At 54.4% G+C, this 21,992-nt stretch overlaps 1 protein-coding gene across 1 annotated transcript in view; it reads right to left on the bottom strand.

Annotated features, from left to right (window-relative positions):
* Positions 1-15,018, bottom strand: part of Ncs1 (neuronal calcium sensor 1) — a 51,900-nt gene extending 36,882 nt beyond the window's left edge. The window contains exon 1 of the mRNA XM_021193506.2: positions 14,600-15,018. Coding sequence (XP_021049165.1) covers positions 14,600-14,663 — 64 coding nt within the window. The 5' untranslated portion in view covers positions 14,664-15,018. The remainder of the gene's footprint in view (positions 1-14,599) is intronic.
* Between the last annotated feature and the right edge of the window lie 6,974 nt (positions 15,019-21,992).

Genomic DNA, 21,992 nt, shown 5'->3' with positions numbered 1-21,992 from the left:
GGCCAGGCCCTGAGTGGGTCTTTGGAGGTACAGCAGTGACCCCCATGGCTCCTGTCCTCCAAGCTCCTCATATCACCAGGACAGACCTGAAGTACAGAGCTGTCTACTCACCCATGTGGTAAGAAAGAAAAGACCAGAGTGATAAAAGCTCACTTAGTCAGTGCTCGCCCAGTGTGCACTGAGCTGTGTTCCTTCCCAGCGCCCTACAAGACAGGTCATTGTGGTGTGCACTGTGAACCCAGCAGGAGGAAGAGGACCAGAGGGACAAGCTACATGGCAAGTTGGAGGCTAGCCTGGGCTACATGGAACCCTGTCTGGACATCGGGGAGCAGTAACCAGGGTGGAAGGAAAGGCTGTATAGAGGCTTGCCCAGAGGCAGAGAGCAGTCCTGACAGGCAGAAGTGAACAGCCACAGTCACTGTGGAACTGCAACTACGGAAGCAGCTGCCCGCCCAGCTCTGACCTCACAGAGCACAGAGGTGCCTCAGGTGGCCACATGCTGCTGGAACAAAGCCTTAGCCACAGGAGGCTGTTGTCATCCGGGCAGAGGGAACACGACAGGTGTCCTGAAGCATTAGCAACTGCCACTGTTATTAATAAAGGTGTCACCGCAGCCACGGGATAAGCGGAGCATGGCAGGTCCTACTGGTAGGACCTGGGCATTCCTGCCTCTACCCCAGAAACCGCTCTGGTCAGGAGACCTCCTTCCCACAGCCCACCTTCCCACTTCCGCTCACGCCCTCCAGATCCCCTCCCCCAGCCCATGGTTGGTGACACACCAGGCTGACCGCCATTCACAGCCCAGGCACGCCTGATCAGTCACAGCCTGTGGAGCCCAGAACAGGATTGGGGAAAGGGTCCCTAACAAGACCCATCTCTCCCAAAGAAGGGTGCAATGCCCTACCGAGAGGACAACTAGCTAAACTGGCAGGGGCCTTGCTGGAGTGAAGTAGCCCCGCCTTCAGCTAGCCCCGCCCACTCCTCCCCTCCCGCCCCATGCAACGACCCTGCTCCAGAAACCCATCGGCAGACGCTGACGTTTAGCTCCAAAAGAGACCTGGAAAGTTCCGGCTATGAATTCGGGGGCGTCAGGCCAGGAGGACTGGAATACATAACAGCTCTAAGCAAATATGCTCTAGTGCTGCTTCTGGAGCTGGCCCTTTAAGAGCCAGGGTAGGGGCGTGGCCCTGACCTGCCCTCCAAGGAGGAGGCACCCCAGTGACTCACCACTGAGCTAGTGGTGCAGAGGAACTGGAGGACCCCAAACTGGCTGGGCAGGAGGGTGGCTGCTGTCAGTCACCCGTCAAAGTGACAGGTGTAGATGGGCAGGTAGAAGCCTGCAGCACCAGAAGTCAGGCTGTGACCTTGACCACTGCACCCGCTGCTGCCTTCATCTTCTGGGTCTATAGAGTATTCCCAGCCTCTTACAGCCTGTTTCCCAAGCTGCTTCTCTGTGGGGGCTGGGAGAGGACACAGACTACAGGGCGTTAGCCACTGTACACCAATCTCGGCAGGCACCTCCTGGAACGGATGCCTCCTGTCCTTCGTGGACGGGAACCTGACGCTTAGGAGGCTGGGAAGCTAAGCGTGTGCTTGCCCAGTGTGCACAAGGTCCTAGAATAGGTCCCAGCGTTTCACAGACCAGGAGTGGTGGTGCCACTATTGAAGGTGGAGCCATGAGGCTCAAAGTTATCCTCAGCCACACAGGGAGTTTGAAGCCAATCTGGGCTACATGAGATGCTGTCAAGAAAAGAAGGAAGGAGGGAAGGGAGAAGGGAAGGACAAACAGGGGAAAGGGGGCTGGGGAGATGGCTTGATGATGGACCTGAGTTCAGATCCCCAGCCCCCCAGGACAGAGCGTGGTGGGTGGGAGGGGCGAGAAGAGGGCGACCCTTGGCCAATGGTGAGCTCCAGGCTTAGTGACAGATCTGTTCAAGAAATCAGGTAGAGAGCGGTTGAGAAAACACCCAGCCTGTGTCTGTCTTCCATATGTGTATACATGCACATGTGCGTGCACACACACAAACACACACACATGCACACACACACACATGCACACACACACACATACATGCATGCACTCTTGCATGTGCACACTCATAGCTGGGCCTGTCTCTGACCTGGCAGCTCTCCTTTCCTGTCCAGCTTAGCATGTGTATACATGCACACGTGTGCACATGCACGTGCACACACACACAAATGCATGTACTCTTGCATGTGCACACTCATAGCTGGGCCTGTCTCCGACCTGGCAGCTCTCCCTTCCTGTCCAGCTTAGCATGCTTGGTGGGCCCAGCACAGGACTACTGTCACCAGTGTCCTCCTTCTCCTAGACCACGTCCAGGGTACAAGTCCTGAGAGTAGCCCTGTCCTGACACTGGTGTCAGGCGAAGCTGCTGACCCAAATCTCCTCTACCCTGGCCTCCTCCTCCTGCTGCCTTCATCAGGGCTGCCCACATCAGCAAAGGAGTACACAAGACACTAAACTGACCTGCCACTTAAGCCCTCCCCCAGGTGCCTATGCCGGGTACATACGTCCCCCATTGCACCAACAGCTTGTCTTGACATTTAAACTGGCCTCACTTCTGTTTCTCCACCACACCTATAAGCCAGAGACCCAACAGTCCATGTTCCCTTGTGTTAGCACCACAGGGTAAACTGAGGCAGGTAGTCTAAAACCACTTTCTCAACCAGGAAATGAGAACTAAAGGGGCAGCCAGAGGAACCCTTTAGCCAGTTGGGGATCCCCTGGATTCTCTGCCTCCCTCCCAAAGCTGCAGGGCATCCTTCCCAGAATGCCCTAGGGCACTGTCAGAGCCGCCCTAGGGCACTGTCAGAGCCGCCCTCGGCTTCTCCAGTCCAGAGAGACAGGCATCCCAGCCAGAGTCCCTAAAGCAGGAGCCTCTATATTGTGATGGCTGCTGCTACTTATAATTAAGATCATGTTCCTCCTGAGCCCAGCAAGGGCCCCATGACAAGCAGTGTGAAGACAATGGTCACCCTGCCTGGTTGGGGAACATGGCAAGAGGCCCAGTGCCCAGGAGCACAGGCTTCGAGCAGCCCAGCTCCCTGTTTGCACAGTGCACACCATGTATTTTTGAACAGAAGGAAAGCATTCGCCTCCCCCCACAGTGCCAAAAATAGCCCCGTCTCCTGCTCTGAGGGGAAGCTTTGGTTCCTACCAAGAGGCAGGTGCAGGAGGGCAGGAAAGAGGGATGAGTGGCTGGCTGTCACCTCAGACCCAACCTGTCCCCCTGGCAAGCCACAGAAATTCACAGAAGACCACCCCACCGACCCAGGAGTCCCAGGAAAAAGGATCAAGTTTAATGTCAGGTAGAGAAGCAGACTCAGGATGGGTTAGAAGGAGCCTGGAGCATCCATTAGCTATTTACTTCTGTCCTGGCTTTCCTATTCATCTTGACAAATGTGTTTGGGGTGGGGGTGAGAGTGGGGGTGGGGGTGGGGAGCAAACCAGAACAGTGAGCCCCAGCTTCAGCCTCACAGCCCACAGCTGCGTGTGTAGGGGGGAAGGGGGTTATACACACTGCCTCTACCGCATCCAAGGGAGACACTGGCAGGGAGCCGCCTCTGGGTGGCGTGTATTCAGCCTCCTCCGAGCATCCGGAGTTCAGAGTTCAGCCACCCACCCACACTGTAGCAAGCCTGCAAGGGGTGTGACTCTCTCCACGGATGTGTGAAGCAGTAAGAGAGAGTAGCAGGCCCCTCCGCCAGTGTTTCTCACACTTGCTCTGTTTGCTCTATCCAACCCTCTGGGCAGGTTCGCTCACTTTGCCCATTTAGCTCCTGGGCTAGTGTGTGTGTGTGTGTGTGTGTGTGTGTGTGTTGGGGGTGGGGGGGGCGAGCTGACATGTCAGAAGTGAGTGGGGAGGATTTGAAGCTAGCCTTGGGGGCAGGGAGTCCCTGAGCTGCAGCTCCCTGAGGCAGATGACAGCAGAGAGGCCTTAGGACTCCATGCCCCTCCCTCCCTGGGATGCACAGAGGAGGCTGAGGGGCCGGGGAAGTAATTACAGGGCCAGTGTGTGCTTCCAAGTCAGAACCGCTTTCTGGTTCCCACGGCAACTTCATGGTTAAACTAATAATAATAAAGCTGGAAAAAGAGGTCACTGTTTGTCCCCCAAAGGCCAGAGCTGTGGGGGACCTGGGCAGCTGTGGGGAACTCGGGCAGCTGTGGCCCCAGGCTAGGGTGAGAGATCAGCACCCTATGCTGAGAACTGGAGCCCAAAATAAGGAAAGGCAAGTGTGCTATTTCTGCCTGGGTTAAACATTCCTGAGAGCCACATTCCTTCACTCCCAGAATCCAGGACACAGGGGCTCTCTCTGAGTCTACCAGTTTCCCGGCCACCTTGGAAAGCCAGGCATGCTGGAGCCAGCCCTGCAGCCTTCCCCAGGCCCCCAACCTGTGCTCCCCAGAAGAGCTTCCCCAGGCAAAATAATTGATCTCCCTAGAGTTGATCTATATGACATCACACCAAAAGGAGAGGCAGGAAGGCGGAGACCTTCTAAGAAGGACAGCCAGATACAAGGCCCTGGCTGGACCCTGGCAATTCCCAGAGGTCACTGGGTAACAGTGCAGACCAGGCCAAGCAAGTGAGCTCGAAGGAAAGGGCCCAGGAAGAAGGGTCTGGAAGTGGGAGCAATGGAAGCCACATTCACCTACCCGTCCCTTAACAACTCTGCTGCACAGAGACCAAAAGCCACAAGATACGGTGGAAGCCTCAAGGACCTGTCCATCACGACTCTATGTCACCTTGTTCCTGAATCCACATCAAATCCATAAGGACTGGGTCTCCTGCTTTATCGTACGGCAGCCGGGCTGTGCCAAACATCAGGCAGGGGCACATCAGTCTAGGGCACGCTGGGTTCCACCTCACCCTTGGACAGCTCATCCCCAGCCTCAGCCTGCCATCAGAGCAGGACAGGGGTCTGGGGACATGGCTCAGCCAGTACAGTGTCTGCTGGAGGATCTGACAGCCAGCACCTGTGTAGAAACCAGGCGTGGCAAAGCTTGTGACTGCAGCTGAGGGGACAGGCAGGCAGGCAGGCCATCGAGCTCTCTGGCCGGCCTGCCTAGCCAATCAGCAAGCTCAGTGAGAGGCCTTGACTCAAGAGGAAAGGTGGAGAGCAAAGAGGAAGACCTGATCTCCGGCCTCCGCACACACATACCCACACTAAGCACACACAAGTGCACGCACACACAAACAGGGTAGAGCACACCCTGTGAAGCTGGGAGTCCCACTCCATGAGGGCCCTTCACGAGATCCCAGAGCTAGGCACACTGCCTTCAGCTGTCTCCCTTGGGTTAGGTGGAGGTTGAGCAAGTCCTGAGGGCTGGAGACGGGGATCAGCAGTTCCTCTGCTTTCTCCTGACCACACCCACCCAATGCTTCCAATATGATGGATCTCCCATGGGGCCTTACCTCTGCCTTCTTAAGGCAGAAAGCCAAAGCAGGAATTGCCCAAATGCCCATGGGAGGCAAGATATCCTGCTCACCGCCTGGCCTCACCCCTGCCCCACAAATCCAGAACACTTGTCCAGTGTCTGATAGTGAGATGGGCGCTCACGGCCCCGTGCTCAGAGATCATAGGAGAGTATGCTCACGAGAGAAAGGGCTTGGTTTTAGCTACACGGGGATAAGATTAGCCTGAGTCCAAGACTGCTGCTAAATGGTTAAAAGACCTTGGTATGCCCCTGACTGCCCGAGCTTCCTTCCCATTTCCTAAAAAATGGGCACCAATCCCGTTCTCGGCCACAGGGGAGCTATGTGACACCACACCCAGTCAATATTCAGGACACCCAGCTTTTGCCTGATACTCCAGTGTCCGTAATCATTCATCCAAGCGGCACTCCTTCATGCCCACCAGTAACTGGCCTCTGATGGAAAGGGCGTGGGGGGTGTTGAGAAGCAGCAGACATATTCTCCAGTTGCAGAGCCGCTGGCTGAGACATCCTTTGGCCTATCTGGCCCTCTCCAGCCACCTCCCTCCAGGTACTACATTTACAACCTGCACAGAGTTACTCCCCCAACCCAGACATGGTATGTGTTCGTGCACAGGCCAAGATGGCTCACCCACTCCTGACACATGCCATGGCCCTGTTACACTCAGAATATGCACATGTGAGTCAGAGCTTGCACACGTGACCCTCAGCCCCTAACCAGCCTGCACCGCCCACACAGGCACCCACACATGCTCACACTTAACCCACACACCCCCACAGAGCATGCTCAGAGCATCCCACCAGCATAGGCTGAGTATTAAATACTCAGGCCCAGGGTTGGATGGGACCAGGCTCAAACTTTAGCTACATCACTTGCCAAACTGTAGCCACAGGCCAGCATCTACCCTCAAGCTTCCCTGTCTTTATTTATGAAAGAGGGGCCACACAGAGCTGCTTTTGGATGTTCCTGAGCACCAAACACCACCCTGAGTCACAAGGACCATGCATCATATGGGTCTCTCACGGCTACCAGGCTTCCACAGACCTAGGGGCGGAGCTGAGAGGAGCTGATAAGTTCAGCTCTACACTATCTCTCTCAACTCCCAGATGGGGACATTGAGACGTCAGGAATCCAGAACAGGGCTGGGGGTTAAGGGCATTTCCTGCTCTTTCAGAAAACCTGGGCTTGGTTCCCAGTATCCACATGGGGGAAAGAGAGGGGACTCACACTGCCTATGGGTTCAGTTCCAAGGGATTCAACGCCCTCTTCTGGCCTCTGCCTGCACATGCCTCACATAAGCTCACCTAGGCACACACACACACACACACACACACACACACACACACACACACACACATGCCAAACCTCCAACGACAGGCACAGCATGCTCCTCTCAATGGACACTGGGTTTTCTCTGGTAGAGCTACTTAGAACAAAGCACTGAAGCAGAAGTCTTCAGTGATGCAGCAAAGACACGCCCACTAAAGTCCAACAAGAGAGCAAAAACCAGAAGGACCCCTGCAGACACACCCACCAAAGCCCAACACAGAGAGCAAAAATAAACAAACAAACAAATAAATAAATAACTGGAAGGGCCCCTGCAGAGAGTCGAGGCCCATCCGTCCCTCAACGCTTGTAGTAAGTGCAGTCTGAGGCGAGGTACTGAGGACCGTGCACATAACTCCGTTGGGAGAGCGGTTGCTTAGCATACACAAAGCCCTGGGTTCCATCCACAACGCTATATAAACCGGGTGGGGTAGGGCTCCCCTCGAATCCCAGCACTTGGGAAGTGAGGCAGGAGGATTAGAAATTCAAGGCCATCCTCAGCTATGTGGTGAATTTGAAGCCATCCTGGGCTACATGCGACTATCTCAAAAACTAACAAAGACGCTGGATGGTGGTGGCACACACCTTTGATCCCAGCACTCAGGAGGCAGAGGCAGGAGAATCTCTGACTTCAAGGCCAGCCTGGTCTACAGAGTGAGTTCCAGGACAGCCTGGGCTACACAAAGAAATCCTGCCTCAAACAAACAAACAAACAAACAAAAGTGACAACATAAACAAAATAAACCCCATCAAAGACGAACAGATGGATGAACAGACGAATGGACGGACTGACAGATGGACAGATGGATGGATGAATGGACGGACAAATGGACAGATCTTGGCACATGTCTCTCCTTAAAGATAAATAACTCAAAACCCAAAATGGGATCATGGCGTTAAAATCATGTTATATTTTTAAAGGCTTTCCTTTTCCCTGTTTCGAGCAAGGTCTCCTTTGTGCCTTCTGGGCTGACTTTGAAGTCCAGCTCTTGGCCTTCTATCTCTGGAGATCTAGAATTACTGCATACCCTATCACAGCCAGCTTGAAAGGCTTTTGGTTCAAAAAAAGCTGACTTGCTTCCCAGGAGGGCGTCCTAGCCAGCTTTTCAGTAACAGTGGGGGCCACAGGCCACCTCCCCGCATTCTCCAGCACTGGGTGGCCCTGTTCTATTCCAAGGCTGCAGTCTCACTGGGAAGGAGAGAAAGTTCATAGTCTCAAGTTCATCTTCTTCATTACTATTAACTAGAATTGCAGACTCCTTGATCTGGAGGACTTTCGGGGCCACGCAGTCAGAGGCCTTGGTGGGGGGAGGGCATTTGTAGGTTCACTAGGCAAGGACTCTACCAACTGAGCCACATCCCCAGCCCATGCATAAAGATTTAGAGCAGAGGGCTGGAGAGATGGCTCAGTGGTTAAGAGCACTGACTTCCAGAGGGCCTGAATTCGATTTCCAGCAACCACATGGTGGCTCACAACCATCTGTAATGAGATCTGATGCCCTCTTCTGGTGTATCTGGGAAACAGTCTGAATTTACCATCAGGTGATACACAGCTGCTGGAAAAAGCCAAAAGGAATGTCTGAGCCCTGGAGGACAGCTGTCACTCAGCAACTGTCCCTTGCAACTCAAGCCACGTGGCTTGAAAAGTACTCAAAGGAGATTGGACAGCTCAAGGCAAAGCAGGCTGCCTCCGAGTCCTACAAGTGCTACAGTGTACTCCTATATATAATCTTAAAAAAAAAAAAAAATTCAAAGCAGAAATAGTCCTCACAGCTCTGTAATGGGTGAGAAGCAACCTAACTGTCTAGTAACAGAAGATGAAATAAAAACATGTTGCACGCATATGTCAAACATTAAAGACAAACAAACAAACCAACCCAACATGAGCCAATGAGATAGCTAAGTAGATTAAAGCACTTCCCCCAAGCCTGGGGACCAGAGTTCACTCCCAGAACCCACACGGTGGCAAGAGAGAACTATCACTGTGTGTCCTCTGACCTAAACACACACTTACGAAGGAAATGGTAATGCAAATCGTAAAACTGACAAAAAAGGAAAGTTACAAATTACAAGTAAGCAAGTCCAAAGGCGCAGAATGGTGCAGACCATCTACGCAGCCCTCTGGGCACTCCTCTAAGTATCTCTAGACTCTGTCAGGCCATCCCCAACGACACCCATAATCCTCCTCGGGTCCCCTTCATTTGGGGAGCTATAGCCAAGAATGTTCTTTCCAAATCTAACCTCACTCGCAGTGTCCCCCAAACCTATTGCCTCCCTCCCACAGCTCCTCACAGATCCTGGAAAATACCCAGGTTCCTGCCCATGACCTTCTGAGGGTGACTTTGGTCAGACCCACTTCCCCCCAGTATCCCCAAAGCCTGTACCACAAGAGTCTCAGACCTCACCCTGGAGATGGGGCTTAGTCCTCAGGTGGTGTGGGCTGCCAGGACAAGGATCTCCAGAGACATCTGGGGCCTGGAGAGGGGACAGGGGGATCCAGCCACATTCCATATAGAGCCATGTGTGACAGGGACAGGAAAGACCCGCAGCCTGAAGTGATCTATGACTGCAGTGCTCCCCTGGCTAGCCAGGCTCCAGAGGAGCTCCTTCTTTTAGCCTGAGTCCTCCTCACACCAGGGCTCCGCATGAAGCTCATTTTCCAGAGAAGGAGGGAGGGTCTCCTCCGCACCACAGGAAAAGGTTAGAGCCTCCCTATATCTAGATTACAGAGCCTAATCTGGCCCACAAAGTGTTGTCTTTTCCTGCAGAACGAGGCAGCCATGAAGTCGGGTGTCAGACAAACACTAGGGACAGAAGAAGATATGTGACTTACCCAAGGCCACACGCAAAGCCCGTGGAGGACATAGCCTGCTCCCCACAGAGCTGGGCTGTCCTCCTTAGGTGCCCACCCCAACACTGACTCTCACCAAAGTTTCTCCACCTGCTTCGTTCCACCCTCAGTGAAGGAAGGAAGACACTCGGGGACAGCAGAAATCCCTTTCTCTGGTCCTCCCCTCTCCCGGGCAGTGATGACCTCTCCACCACAACCCCCTGGAGCCACCACCCCAGCTCCGGAATTTGTCCCAGGATGGATGCCTCTCCCGAGGCCGTTCTCTGATAGAGCTGGGTGCAGAGCAGGTAACACTCAGGAAGGAGTCTTTATCCTGTGTAACAGCCTTCTCTGGGTGCCTGGACAGCCCCAAACCAGAGGCCAGCTGGTAAGTCCCTGCACCTCTCAAGCTGAGCCCATCTGGACCAGGGTGGGGTCCTCTACCTCAAGCCCCAGGGACGCCCACTGAGGCACAGCCACAGAGCACACTCCTTTCTCTCGTTCCTGATCGACTATGTGCTAGAAAAGAGCCAAAGAGGCTCAAGGTTGGCAGGCAAGGTCAAGGCCAAGCTGAAACTGACCAAGGGCACGAAGTGATCTCCTGTCTTAGCTACGGTTTCCGTTGCTGTGAAGAGATGCTATGACCAAGGCAACTTTATAAAGGACAACATTGAATAGGGGCTGCCTTCCAGGTTCAGGGGTTCACTCCAGTACCATCACAGCGGGAAGCACCGCAGGGTGCAGGCAGACGTGGTGCTGGAGGAGCCGAGAGTTCTGCACCCTGTTCAGACTGCAGCCAGGAGAGACTGTCTCACGGGCAGCTAGGAGGAGGGTCTCATTTATTGCCCACCCCCACAGTGACACACTTCCTCCAACAAGGCCACACCTCCTAATAGTACCACTCCCTGGGCCAAGCATATTCAAGCACCACACCTCCCTTCCGTGAACAGAATGTCTCCTCTAGCAATATCTGTGGGATGGGGAAGGTATCTCTACCCTTGCCTACACTGAGACCAGGACATAGAATTTGTGAGCCGCCTGTCCTGTTTCCGCTGGAGGCAAGAACTGTGTCTCTTGTTCCTTCTCTGTGTGCCCGGCAGAGTGAGCACTCAGTGAATGGCAGATAAGGGCCGTTCCAACTCGATCCAGTGAGGTGGTAGATGGCCATGTAAGAGCAAGGCCCTACTGGACCTCAGGGAAAATAGCCCAGGACTCGCTCCATCCCTGAGTTACTGTGTCAAGCACAAAGACTGCGATGGCATGAAGCGCCATTTGCAGAGATGAAACCCACCCACATACAACATTGAAGGCGGGTTCACAAAGAAGTTCAAGGCTGAGGCAGTGGCTCAATGATAGAGCACTTGGCTTATTGTGTGTAAGGCCCTGGGTTCCATCCCAGCATTGGAAGAGGAGGTGTGTGTGTGTGTGTGTGTGTGTGTGTGTGTGTGTGTGTGTGTGTGTATGTGTGTGTGAATAATGCTTTCAAGCAATAGTGACATGGTTTGGGAATAGTCACTGGCTTCTTACCAAGATGCCCCACTACACCTCTGCTCACTTCCTACTACCAAGGCCATACCCATTTTGCAGAGAAGGAAAGCAAGGCTCAACTAGGCAAGAGGAAAGGCTTATCCATCAGCTTACTCAGAGATACAACAGCCTCACCAATCCCGCCGCCTCCCCTCAGTACTCCCACTGTGGCTCATGCCCGTCTGAGTCCTGCCTAGGCTGGGGGGCAGAGGTAGAGGGTCTTCACCTTTGCTAACCTGGTCCCCTTAGAGGTGGAGGAAGTTCCAGAGAAGGGCAGGCGTGCACAGTGCCCGTAGATAATCTCATGTGCACAGGAAGAGCATAGCAAGTTCCAGGGCATTAAGCCTGACAGAAGGTCATCTTGGTCCAGGCGCAAGCCAGGTATGAATCCAGATGTGTGGTCAAGTCCTTGTGGAGCCTTCTCATGAAGCCCTCAGCCCTCCCTGCTTACATACTCTCTCCCCTTCCCTCCTCTTCACCCACCCCTGCCTCCACACAACCCGGGATGGTGTTCAGCATAGACTCAGGTAGGACCACTGGGTCCCCAACCTGGACCCTGCAGCACAGGACAGTCAGGGACCTGGAGTATGTGTCGGGCTGTGCTTCTTTAACTGGGTCTCCCCAGAACCAAGAACCAAAATCAATATATGACTCTTACTCTTGTACTGTGTGTTGGTGTGTGTGTATGTAGATGGATTCAACCCTTGTGACTGCAGCTGAAGGCCAGAGGCCAATGCTGGGCGTTACGGCTCTCCACCTTCTTTTGCTTTTAAAGGTTTGTTTTATTTTCAATTATGTGCAAGGAGCTTGGGGCAGTTGTGTGTTTGAATACAGAACCCATAGAAACCAGAGACTTTGGCTCACATTGAGCTGGAGTTACAGGCAGCTGTGAGCCGCACATGTGGGGGCTGGGAACTGAACTCTGGTCTTTAAGAAAGAGCAGTGCTCGCCGGGTGGTGGTGGTGGCGGCGGCGGCGGCGGCGGCGGCGGCGGCGGCGCACGCCTTTAATCCCAGCACTTGGGAGGCAGAGGCAGGTGGATTTCTGAGTTCGAGGCCAGCCTGGTCTACGAAGTGAGTTCCGGGACAGCCAGGGGTTACACAGAGAAACCCTGTCTCAAAAAAACAAAAAGAAAAAAAAAAGAAAAAAAGAAAAGAAAGAGCAGTGCTCGTTCTTAACCGCTAAGCCATCTGTCTAGCTCCTCTCTACCTTATACTTTGGGTTGGTGTCTCTCAATGAACCCAGAGCTGGCCATTTCACTGGACTGCCTGGCCAGTGAGCTCCCAGGATCCCTCTGTCTGCCTTCCCCGTGCTGGAGTTACAGGCATGAACCACAGTATTTGGCTTACATAGGTGTGTGCTGGGGACCTGACTCGGGTCCTCATGCTTTCACAAAGCATCTCTCCGGCCTCCTGACTCACAATATCAGGTAGGTACCTGACTCCGGGGCTCAGCCCAGACCGACGAGAAGAGCAAATCAAGTAGCAGGGACAGGAGATGGTGGCATTTGGGACTCCTTCCTGGATGATTCCTCCCTCCACTCCCTACTCAGAATTTCCTTGGAAGACAGTAGATGCTTCCATATCTTGTGAGAAAGAAGCCCAAGCAGTGCCAGCCACAGGCACTTTCTGCTTTACCTGATGAGACTATTTTACTTCCACAAAAGAGCTGCAGACCTATTAAGCTCCCTGCCGAGAGAGGGCTGTGGACCACATAAAGACTTGCCTGGAGGGAGCTGGCTTTCACGGGAGCCGAGAGAGAAGCAAGTGAATCCCCCTACCCCTAAATAAGGCCTTAGATGAGGGGAAAGTGCCCAGTCTGCTTCAATCCCTTAACAAAACTGCTCCACATCACAAAAGCCCTTTAAAAATAGCTCAGCGGAACTCCACCAGCCAGTGCCTGACAAGGGTTCTGCTGGCCCCATTCTTCCCAAGTTAATGGCCAGCCCTTCAGAGATGGGGCTGAAGGAAAGGTCTTTCAAATCCAGCACTGGGCCGGGGTGGGAAAGAGAGGCACAGAGAGCTCTTAGCATAAGCCAGGGATGCCAGCTCACATCTCCCAGCTTTGCCTTCCTCTCTATGAACAGCTGGAGTGCCCAGAACAGCCAAATTGTTGATGTACAGCTGTGCTAAGGACACAGCCGATGGTGCATGACACACTCAGTAAGCAGGACCCTGACTTCACTGGGCTCATTGGTGGCCCCCAGCCTCACCATCATGGAGACAGCATGGTACACCACATGCCACGGTTCCTGGAGAAGTCCATGGAGCCCTCTATCCTCCCCACACCCTGAGCTCCTGGCCTATTCAGGGAGGGAGGGTGTCCCACCAGTAGCCTACCATCTAATGGCTGTGAGCCACACCTTCGAGGGTCCAGTTAACCTCACAAACAGCAGCAAGCTAGAAAGGCTACCCACCCAATCTGGAAAGACAGAGTAGGTGGCCTGGGCTGGGAAGGATAGCTCTCCAGGATGTGACCTCCATGGTGCCCAGGACAGGGGCCAGGAGAGCCCGGGCAGTGAAGCCCCCTTTGTTCTAAATCTGGGAGAGTGAGGAGCATGGGGCTAAGGCACTGGGTTGGCCAAGACCTGCCAACGTGCTCAGAAGACCGATAGTGGGGGGCAGGGGAGAGCAGAGGCCACGCACTGCACCAGAGTCTCCATCTACACCAAGCTGTCACTCAACTGTCTGTCTTTCCGGGTGATGCAGAGCGCTCAGCCAAAGCTTCCCAGGACCCACTTCCAGGGCCACTCCTGGAGAGGCTGCGAGGAGGGGGGACACCTGGTGTGGAGGCACTGAAGATGCAGAGGCAGATATGTGAAGTTGGGCAAGTGGAGAGCCACAACTGGGACTGATCTAGTGGACCATGGAGTGGGACAGACCTTCCTTCACTTGTCAGCTCGGGCTATGCAAACCCATTTCCTGGTGCGGCAGAGACAGAGGGGAAGGGTGAGATGGAGAATACAGCTCAACCCTGCGACATCTAAGAGGGCGCCCAGGACCCTTGGCCCCCTACCGTCACTGCCTGAGCGTTCTACCAGTCTTGCCAGCCCTCTTCCTCCCAACACACAGTCACACTTGCCAGGGAGGGGGCGACAGGCCAACCTCGCAAGAGGCAGGAGCCGCAGCAGCATCATTAAGCATGAATCACCCACCCACCCTGCTCCAAGCAGGAGAGCCACACAACGCCCGGGCGCCCCCTCCTGGGACCACTGCCCCCCCTCGCCCCGGCACAGCCCGAGCCCTCGGACAGGAAGGGAGCAGCGGGTGGGCTGCGGATGCCCTGAGGACCCGGAGTGGTCCCTGGAGCACGCTGACAGGCGACACCCAGCCATGGCCGGGGGCGGGGGCGCGGGTAGAACAATGGGCCAGGTGCGGGGCAGGGGCGCGGCCGGGAAGGGCGGAGGGAAGGTCGCGGCGCGATGGGGAATCGGGGATCTGGGATCGGGGCGCACTCACAGTAGGTTTTTCTGGTCAGCTCCTCCACAACTTCAGGCTTCAACTTGCTGTTGGATTTCCCCATGCTCGGCGGCCGCGGCCCCCGCTCCCCGGGCCGGACCCGCTCGGGGCGCCCAGCGGGAGCGGTTGGGTCGGGCCGGGGTGCGCGGAGGCCGGCAGGCCGGGCTGGGCCGGGCCGGGGCCGCGCCTTTGTCTGGCCGTGCCCGCGCGTCCCGTGCGCGGGGCTCCGGCGCGCTGCGCGACCGCGGCTGACGGTTCAAGGGGCCTCGGGGACCCGGCGAGGGCCAGGCCTTGGCGGCACAGGCGGCCACGCCGAGGAGTTGCGCGGGGCTGGGAGCCGCAGCCGCCGGGGCTCGGTTGCCGCGGTGTCCCTGGTTACTGGGCTGCGTAGCACATGCTCGCTACTGCTGCGCCGCCGCCGCCCCTACGCTCCCCGCCTCCCGCCCGCACCGGCGCGCCAGGGGTGGACTCGGAGCCGCCACTCAGCGCCCGGCGCCACCTCCCGCCCAGCTCCGACAGGCGAGAGCTCCGCGTTGAGGCACCCCCTCTCCTTTTGGCTCTCCGGGGACGCCCGGAGGTCGCCGCACCGCCCCCTCCGCTGGTCCATTCCCCCCTCTCCGCAGCAGCGTGGGCAGGGAGGGCCCGGAAAATCGGACGTGAACGAGGCCAAGTCCCTGCCCGGCGCAATTCATTCATTCCACTTGGATGTGTTGGGCGCTGGGGACACGGCGGCTAAGAGGACAGGCGGGATCCCAGACCTCTCTGGGAGCGTCCTGATGTGCTGGCTGGCATGGGTTGCAGTGGGAACACTTTTGCCTGGCCTTGAGGGAAGTGACTTCAGGTTGAGAGAGGAATGGGGTATCAACCTGGAAGGGGTCTGGCCTGGGAGGGAAAGCAGCCTCTACACCCCAGGCTCCAGGCAAGGCTGGGAATGATCTGAGGCCAGGCAGAAAAGCCAGAGCTTCTGAAGACCAACCTGGCAAGTCGCTTCCCCCCCCCCCCCCGGACCTGGCCTCTGTCCCCGGGGCCCAGGAGTTGTGGGGCTTGCTTGGAGTGGCCAGAGGGAACAGAGCCTGCTGATGGGGCTCCATGCCTGGAAGTGTGCAGTTGGGGAGGGACTCCAGGGAAAGGATCGCCTGCTCTCTCCTCCTCCCGAAATGTCATGGTATTGAGACCTCTCCTGACTTTCTGCCCAACTCTGTCCCCTTAACAGCTCAGGAAAACTTGGACCTCTTAGTTCACTGGGGCTTGCTTCTCCCAAAGAATGAGCCTCGGGGGAGGGGAGCAGAAATACGGTCTCAGAAGGCCCAGAGGGCCAGTGGCAACCTCTGTGAGAGGTCTGTGGTAACCTCTGTTAGTAGCAGAGGCCAGTGAGCCAGTCCAGCTACCCGGGGAGTGGGTGGGGGGCAGTAGGATCCCTGATTCACAACCGGCTTAGACAACATTAGGAGGAAGGCATGAAAATAGATCGGGTAGGGGAGGAATGACCCATGCCAGGAGCCAGAGGCCTGGAAAGACCATGGCAGGATGAAGCCATCCCCTCCTGAGCCGGCAGGGATGCAATCAGACAGAACTTCATTTTCTCCCTCTCAGAGGGTGTAAAACCCTGCCTGGGACGATAGCACCTTTCAATCCCACCTCTTGAATGCCTCCAGCCTTCAGATGGTCTCTCTTCCTTGGCTTACATGAGCCCAGGCCAGACCCAGGTCCCAGCTTGTTGGTGTGAAGGGCCCGATTGATACAGGAAGTGAGCAGACACGGATCTGGCACTGTGCCACAGCTAGAGAAATTCTTGCTAGAGGGGTGAGCAGGGTGTCCCAGCTTTGAGGAGCGATTCAAAATGGACACGGAGGGAAAGCCACAGAAAGAGGTGCAGAGCTGGCCAGCCTCACCTGAGCATCCTCCTCAGACAGAAATCATGGACCATGGCTCAGGCAAGGGGGGGGGGGGGGGGGTAACAACTGAAACCTTAGAGAGCTGTGAGCCAGTCCTGTCATGGAGGTAGGAGGACCAGCAACTCAGGGGCAACCGTGGCCGTATAGTGAGTTCAAGGACAAGGACAGTTCTATGAGATTTTAAAGAGAAGCTCTACAGGAACCCAGGGGTCATTCCATGTGTCGGGTGCTAGGCTGAAGACTGAGGACACTGCAGTGAGCAACATGAGAAATGGTCATGTCTCAGCCTACCCAGCAACAACCACGAATCCACTGGTCACCAACACTATGAGAAGAACCAGGACTCTGGGGGATACAGGAGTCAGGGAAGTGCCTGGCACCTCACAGTCACTGACACCGGGTTAGTATTTACTAGGCACCTCCTATGTGCCAGGCCCCAAGGGATGTTGAAAAAAATCCTCGCCTCAATAGAACTCACAATTTAGGATCAGTGGACAATAGAAACCGTGAACAATTCACAAAACAGACACTATGTTACGTAACCAAGGAGAAATGGCTCAAGCAAGGCTAGGCAAGGGATGCCAGGTACAGGCAGGATCTGTGAGGCCCCTGTGAGGGAATCTGGTCAATGATCTGAAGCAGGGAGAAGGGCATTGAGGACCAAGTAAGGCTCTGTGTAGAGCCAGGGAGCACGGCCAGGACAAGAGCAGCCTCAGAGGGTGGATGAAAAAGGACAAGCGGGTGGCTGGGGCTTATAATCCAGTGGGGTCTATTCTGGCTCATGGCTGTGGAGGTTCAAGGTCCAAAGACTTTACTTGGTGGTGGCCCTGCTGGTAGAGCCTTGGGCAAAAAGATAGGGACAAAGGGAGAGAGAGCACTCTCTCTGCCCCTTTGCATAAAAGTCACCAAATTTGCCAGACATTGTGGTACACACCTTGTGATTGGAGCATCTGCCCAGCTGAGGTGAAGGGCTGCAGTTTGGTGTGTATGGGGGCAGGGGTGAGCTGAGATCATAGCTCAGTTGATAAAGTGCTTGCTTCGAAGGCCTGAGGACCTGAGTTTGATCTCCACAAACTGCTGGGAGCTGGGGAGCGATTCAGTGGGGAAAACAGTTACCTCACGAGTGTGCAGGCAGGAATTCAGACTCCTGCACCCCTGTGAATGTGAGGTGGGCATGGCAGCCTGCCTGCACTTCTAGCCCTTGGCAAGATGGCTAGTTGGCTAGACTTAATCCATGAGTTCTAGATTCCATGAGAGATTCTGCCTTAGTAAAATAAAGTGGAGAGCAGCCAAAGAAGACTTGTGATGTCAGCCTCTAACCTCCACATGCACACGCACACATGTGCCCTTGTACATGTGTACATGCACATGTATACACACCCCCACACACACATGTTGGGGGCTGGAAGCCAGGCATGGCGATGGGCACGTGTCATCCCAGCGCTGGAGAAGGCAGAGACAGGCAAACCACTGAGCTTTCCCTGGCCTGGTCTAGTTGGAGCCCATGTTCCAGTGACAGTCCCTGTCTCAAAAGAACGTGAGTGGCTCCTGAGAAATGACACCCGAAGCCAACCTCTGATTTCATGTACACATGTATGTGCCTGCCCACACACCTGTACACACACACACACACACTCACTTTTTTAAAGGGTTGCTGGCTCATAACCCTTCATAACTCCAGTTCTAGAGGATCCGATGTCTTCTCCTGACCTCCAAGGGCACCAGGTGCACACGTGGGGTACATAAATACACGTAAGACGTACATTCACATAAAAGAACAAAATAAATACATCTAAAGAAATCTGAATGTTTAAAAAGCCACCAGTGTGAGCCACAGCAGAGGGCATGGGGTGAGATGTCAGGGAGACTCACTCCAGGCAGCCATGCAATCTAACCTGCCTAAGGTCATTGCCAGGCCAGTGAGGCTGGGCATGACAAGCGCTGAGTAGAGCCTGTACGGGGCTCATGTTGAGGAGAGCAGAGTCAGGCACCAGGAGGACTGGGGAGGACTGAGGGACAAAGGTGGCAGGGACAAGGGAATGTCTGTGACCTGGGCGGCTAGAAGGTAAGGAGGGGGCAGTGCATAGGCAGGAAATGCAGAGCTTGGTGATGGGGGTGAGGCTGAGATGCCGTCGGACACGTGCACAAGTGCAGGACACGGATACAGGAGCCATCGGCAGATGGACAGGCCCGGGCTGCAGGTCCAGGCTGAAGGCCTGGTGGCAGCTCAGACGGGGACAAGGCTACCCAGGGACTGTAAGACCAGGGGGTCAAGTAGGAGGGACTGGAAGATTTGGGCAAGGTATCAGGGTGACTTGGAAAAGGGCCAATGGGGAAGGTGGAAGCCCAGAGCCCCTGGGCAGACAGCAAGTTGTCCCTAGGGGAAGAAGTCCCCTTAGGGTGCTTTGGGATGGGTGGGGACAGCACAGCACCTGTGAAAAGCAAAATTGCTTGAGGAGCAATTGACTGGGGGTGCGGTGCTAAGAGGGCAGCCACTAGCAGCCACGGGGTGAGCAAGGGGTCAGTTGTGGTCCTGATGGGTCAAGGACTGAGTCTACTAATGCATTTTTGGAGTTGAGGCCATTTTGGGGGGAAAAGATTTGTAGAAGAGAGTCGAGAGCTAAAGCATTGGTTCCAAGATGTCTACAGGATCTGCGCATGAGGATGGGGGGCTTCCTGTTAAAGAGAAAAGCCAGGCTGGGAGATAGAGCTCAGTGGGAGAGCTGCCTGGCAGGCATGGATCCCTGCTGTGAAACACTTGGGAGGAGTGAGTCTGAGGCTAGCCCAGGATGTAAGAGATTCCCAGTTCATCTCCACAAATAGGTAAAGGAGAGAAATGATTTCATAAGGCAGTCTCTGACCTCCGCGTGCACATAAAACACTGGGAATAAGTAAAATAAAAATTAAAGCAACCGAACAGCACGTAAATTGGTTCTCTCTCCCCCCTCCAAGGCTCGGGGCATTGGGGAATAGATGTGACTAAGGGATTAAGACATGCTGTTACTCAAGAGGACCTTAGTTTGATTCCACGCATGCATGTGGCAGCTCTTAACCCATCTGTAACTGCAGTTCTAGGAGATCCGACTCCCTCTTCTGGCTTCCTTGGGCGCATATGGGATGCATGTATGCCAATGTAGGAGAACAACTGAATGAAAAAGAAATAAAAAAGGAAGGAAAGAAAGGATTGTTCCTAGGGATTGAGGAGGGGAAACTTATTGTGGATATTTTTTGGTTTGGTTTGGTTTGGTTTGGTTTGGTTTGGTTTGGTTTGGTTTGGTTTGGTTTGGTTTTTCGAAACAGGGTTTCTCTGTATAGCCCTGGCTGTCCTGGAACTCACTTTGTAGACCAGGCTGGCCTCGAACTCAGAAATCTGCCTGCCTCTGCCTCCCGAGTGCTGGGATTAAAGGCATGCACCACCATGCCCAGCTTTGTTTTGTTTTTAAGATGGTTTTTGTTGTTGTTGCTGTTCTCTTTTTTGTTAAGTTTGGTTTTCAAGATATAAGGTTTCACTATGTATGTATGTATGTTCTGGCTGCCCTGGAACTCACTCTATACACCAGGCTGGCCTTGAACTGCCTGCCTCTGCCTCCCGAGTGCTGGAATTAAAGGCATGTGTTACTACACCCACATAAAAAAGGTATATTTTTATTTTATGTATCTGAGTGTCCTACATGTATGTGTGTGTACCCTGTGTGTGCGGCATGTGCTTGATGGGCATGGAGGTGAGAAGGGTGAGCTGGATCCCCTAGAACTGAGGTGTGAGCCACCATGTGGGTGCTGGGAGCAGAACTGGGTCCTCTGTAAGAACAGACAGTGTTCTCAACGTCTGGGGCACCTCACTAGCTGGTCACATCATTTCTCCTGTGCAAATAGCCTGAGGAGGAAGAGGAGGCCCTCCTGGACCACAAGTCCACCTGAGAGCTTGTCCTCTGTCACCCAGACATTCGGAATCAGAATGAGGTGGGCTGAGAGCACAGGTAAGCCTGCACTTGCCCCACCCCTCATCCTTCCTATTGTTTATAAGACCGTCTGGGGGGCTGGAGACATGGTGCAGTGACTAAGGGGGTACTGGTTGCTCTTGCAGAGGACATGATCAGCACTCACATCTGTAACCTCAAATACAAGGTGTCCAATGGCATGTGTGTGTGCGCACGGGCACACAAATAATACTATTAATAAATGAATATTTAAAAAGTCATCGGGGAGTGGGTGCCAGACTGGCATGGAGGGCTGCTGGAAGAAGAGCAGTCAGAGAGAGGCTGGATAACACTTTTAGGAAAATACAGTTAGGAGCTGGGGTGGAGCTCAGTAGCAGAAGACCTGCCTAGCATGCTCCAGGCCCGGGTTCCATCCCAGCACTGGAAAAAAACAAACAAACATAAAACCCACCAGACAGGAAAATTCAGTTCCATGGCTGTGAGCACTGACTAATGATGCAGGGCATAGCTAACTAGACTAGAACTCCTAAGCTCTCCCGCAAAGACAAGGATCGACCATTGAGGGGCTGAGCACACCACCCACGTGGATTTGGTCACCAAGCTTGGTATTTGGGTTTCCTTGTAGGGAATAACCATGCTGTGTGGTACAAGCATAGACCACTGCTACGCGTCAATCAAACGTCCTCAAAAGACATTGCATAAGCCATGGCAGCACGTCCCTGTCCCCAGGGCTGGGCTTGGGCTCAGTGCAGAGAGCTTTGCCTTGCATGTGCCAGGCCCTGCACCCAACCCATAGCACCAAAAAAAAAAAAATTTTTTTTTTGAGGTAGTATCTTACTGCCCTGATCGTCCAGGAATTTCCAACGTAGACCAGGCTAGCCTCAGATTCCAAATCCAAGAGAGCCAGGATTAACAGAGTGAGTCACCAGGCCCAGCCACTTTAACTTTTAAAACAGAGCATCATCAGAGAGCAGGGAAAAGATGAGCCCCTCCGAGGAGTGTGAGGGAAGTGACTGGTCGACCTGACTGAAACAGGATCACGGAGCGGACATGTCTGTCAAGGCATTCCCAGAGAGATTCAACTGAACAAGAAGCCACCCTGCACATGAGCAGTGCCATCCTGTGGGCTGGGCTACGGGACTAGATACAAAAGATAAAAGAAAGAATCCCAGCATGCCTTGCTTTCTGCTTCTCGCCTCAGCTGAGATGTCAGGAGGCATGCTGTTGCTACTAGGAGCCCTATCGTGGCTTGCCCAGTGACAACCATATGTATCTTCTCTGTGTGTGTGTGTGGTTTTTTTTTTTTTTGGAGGGGGGAGGTGACTGTACATGTTTGTGTGTCACACACACACACATGCACATGCACACACACACACACACACACATGTACATGCAAAAGTGGGAGATCCACACTGGACACCATCTTCAACAGCTTCCTCTTTTCACTCACTCACTTGTTTTGGTTTGGTTTGCTTCGGTATATTGAGTCAGGCTACTACTGGCCTACAGGGTCCACTGTCTCGTCTCTCCCCTGCTGAGGTTATGAGCAGATGCTGCTAC

The sequence above is a fragment of the Mus pahari genome, chromosome 3, assembly GCF_900095145.1.
Source record: "Mus pahari chromosome 3, PAHARI_EIJ_v1.1, whole genome shotgun sequence".
In the NCBI taxonomy this organism is placed as follows: Eukaryota; Metazoa; Chordata; class Mammalia; order Rodentia; family Muridae; genus Mus; species Mus pahari.
The sequence above is the reverse complement of the archived record's forward strand: the minus strand, read 5'-3'. Positions and strand labels throughout refer to the sequence as shown.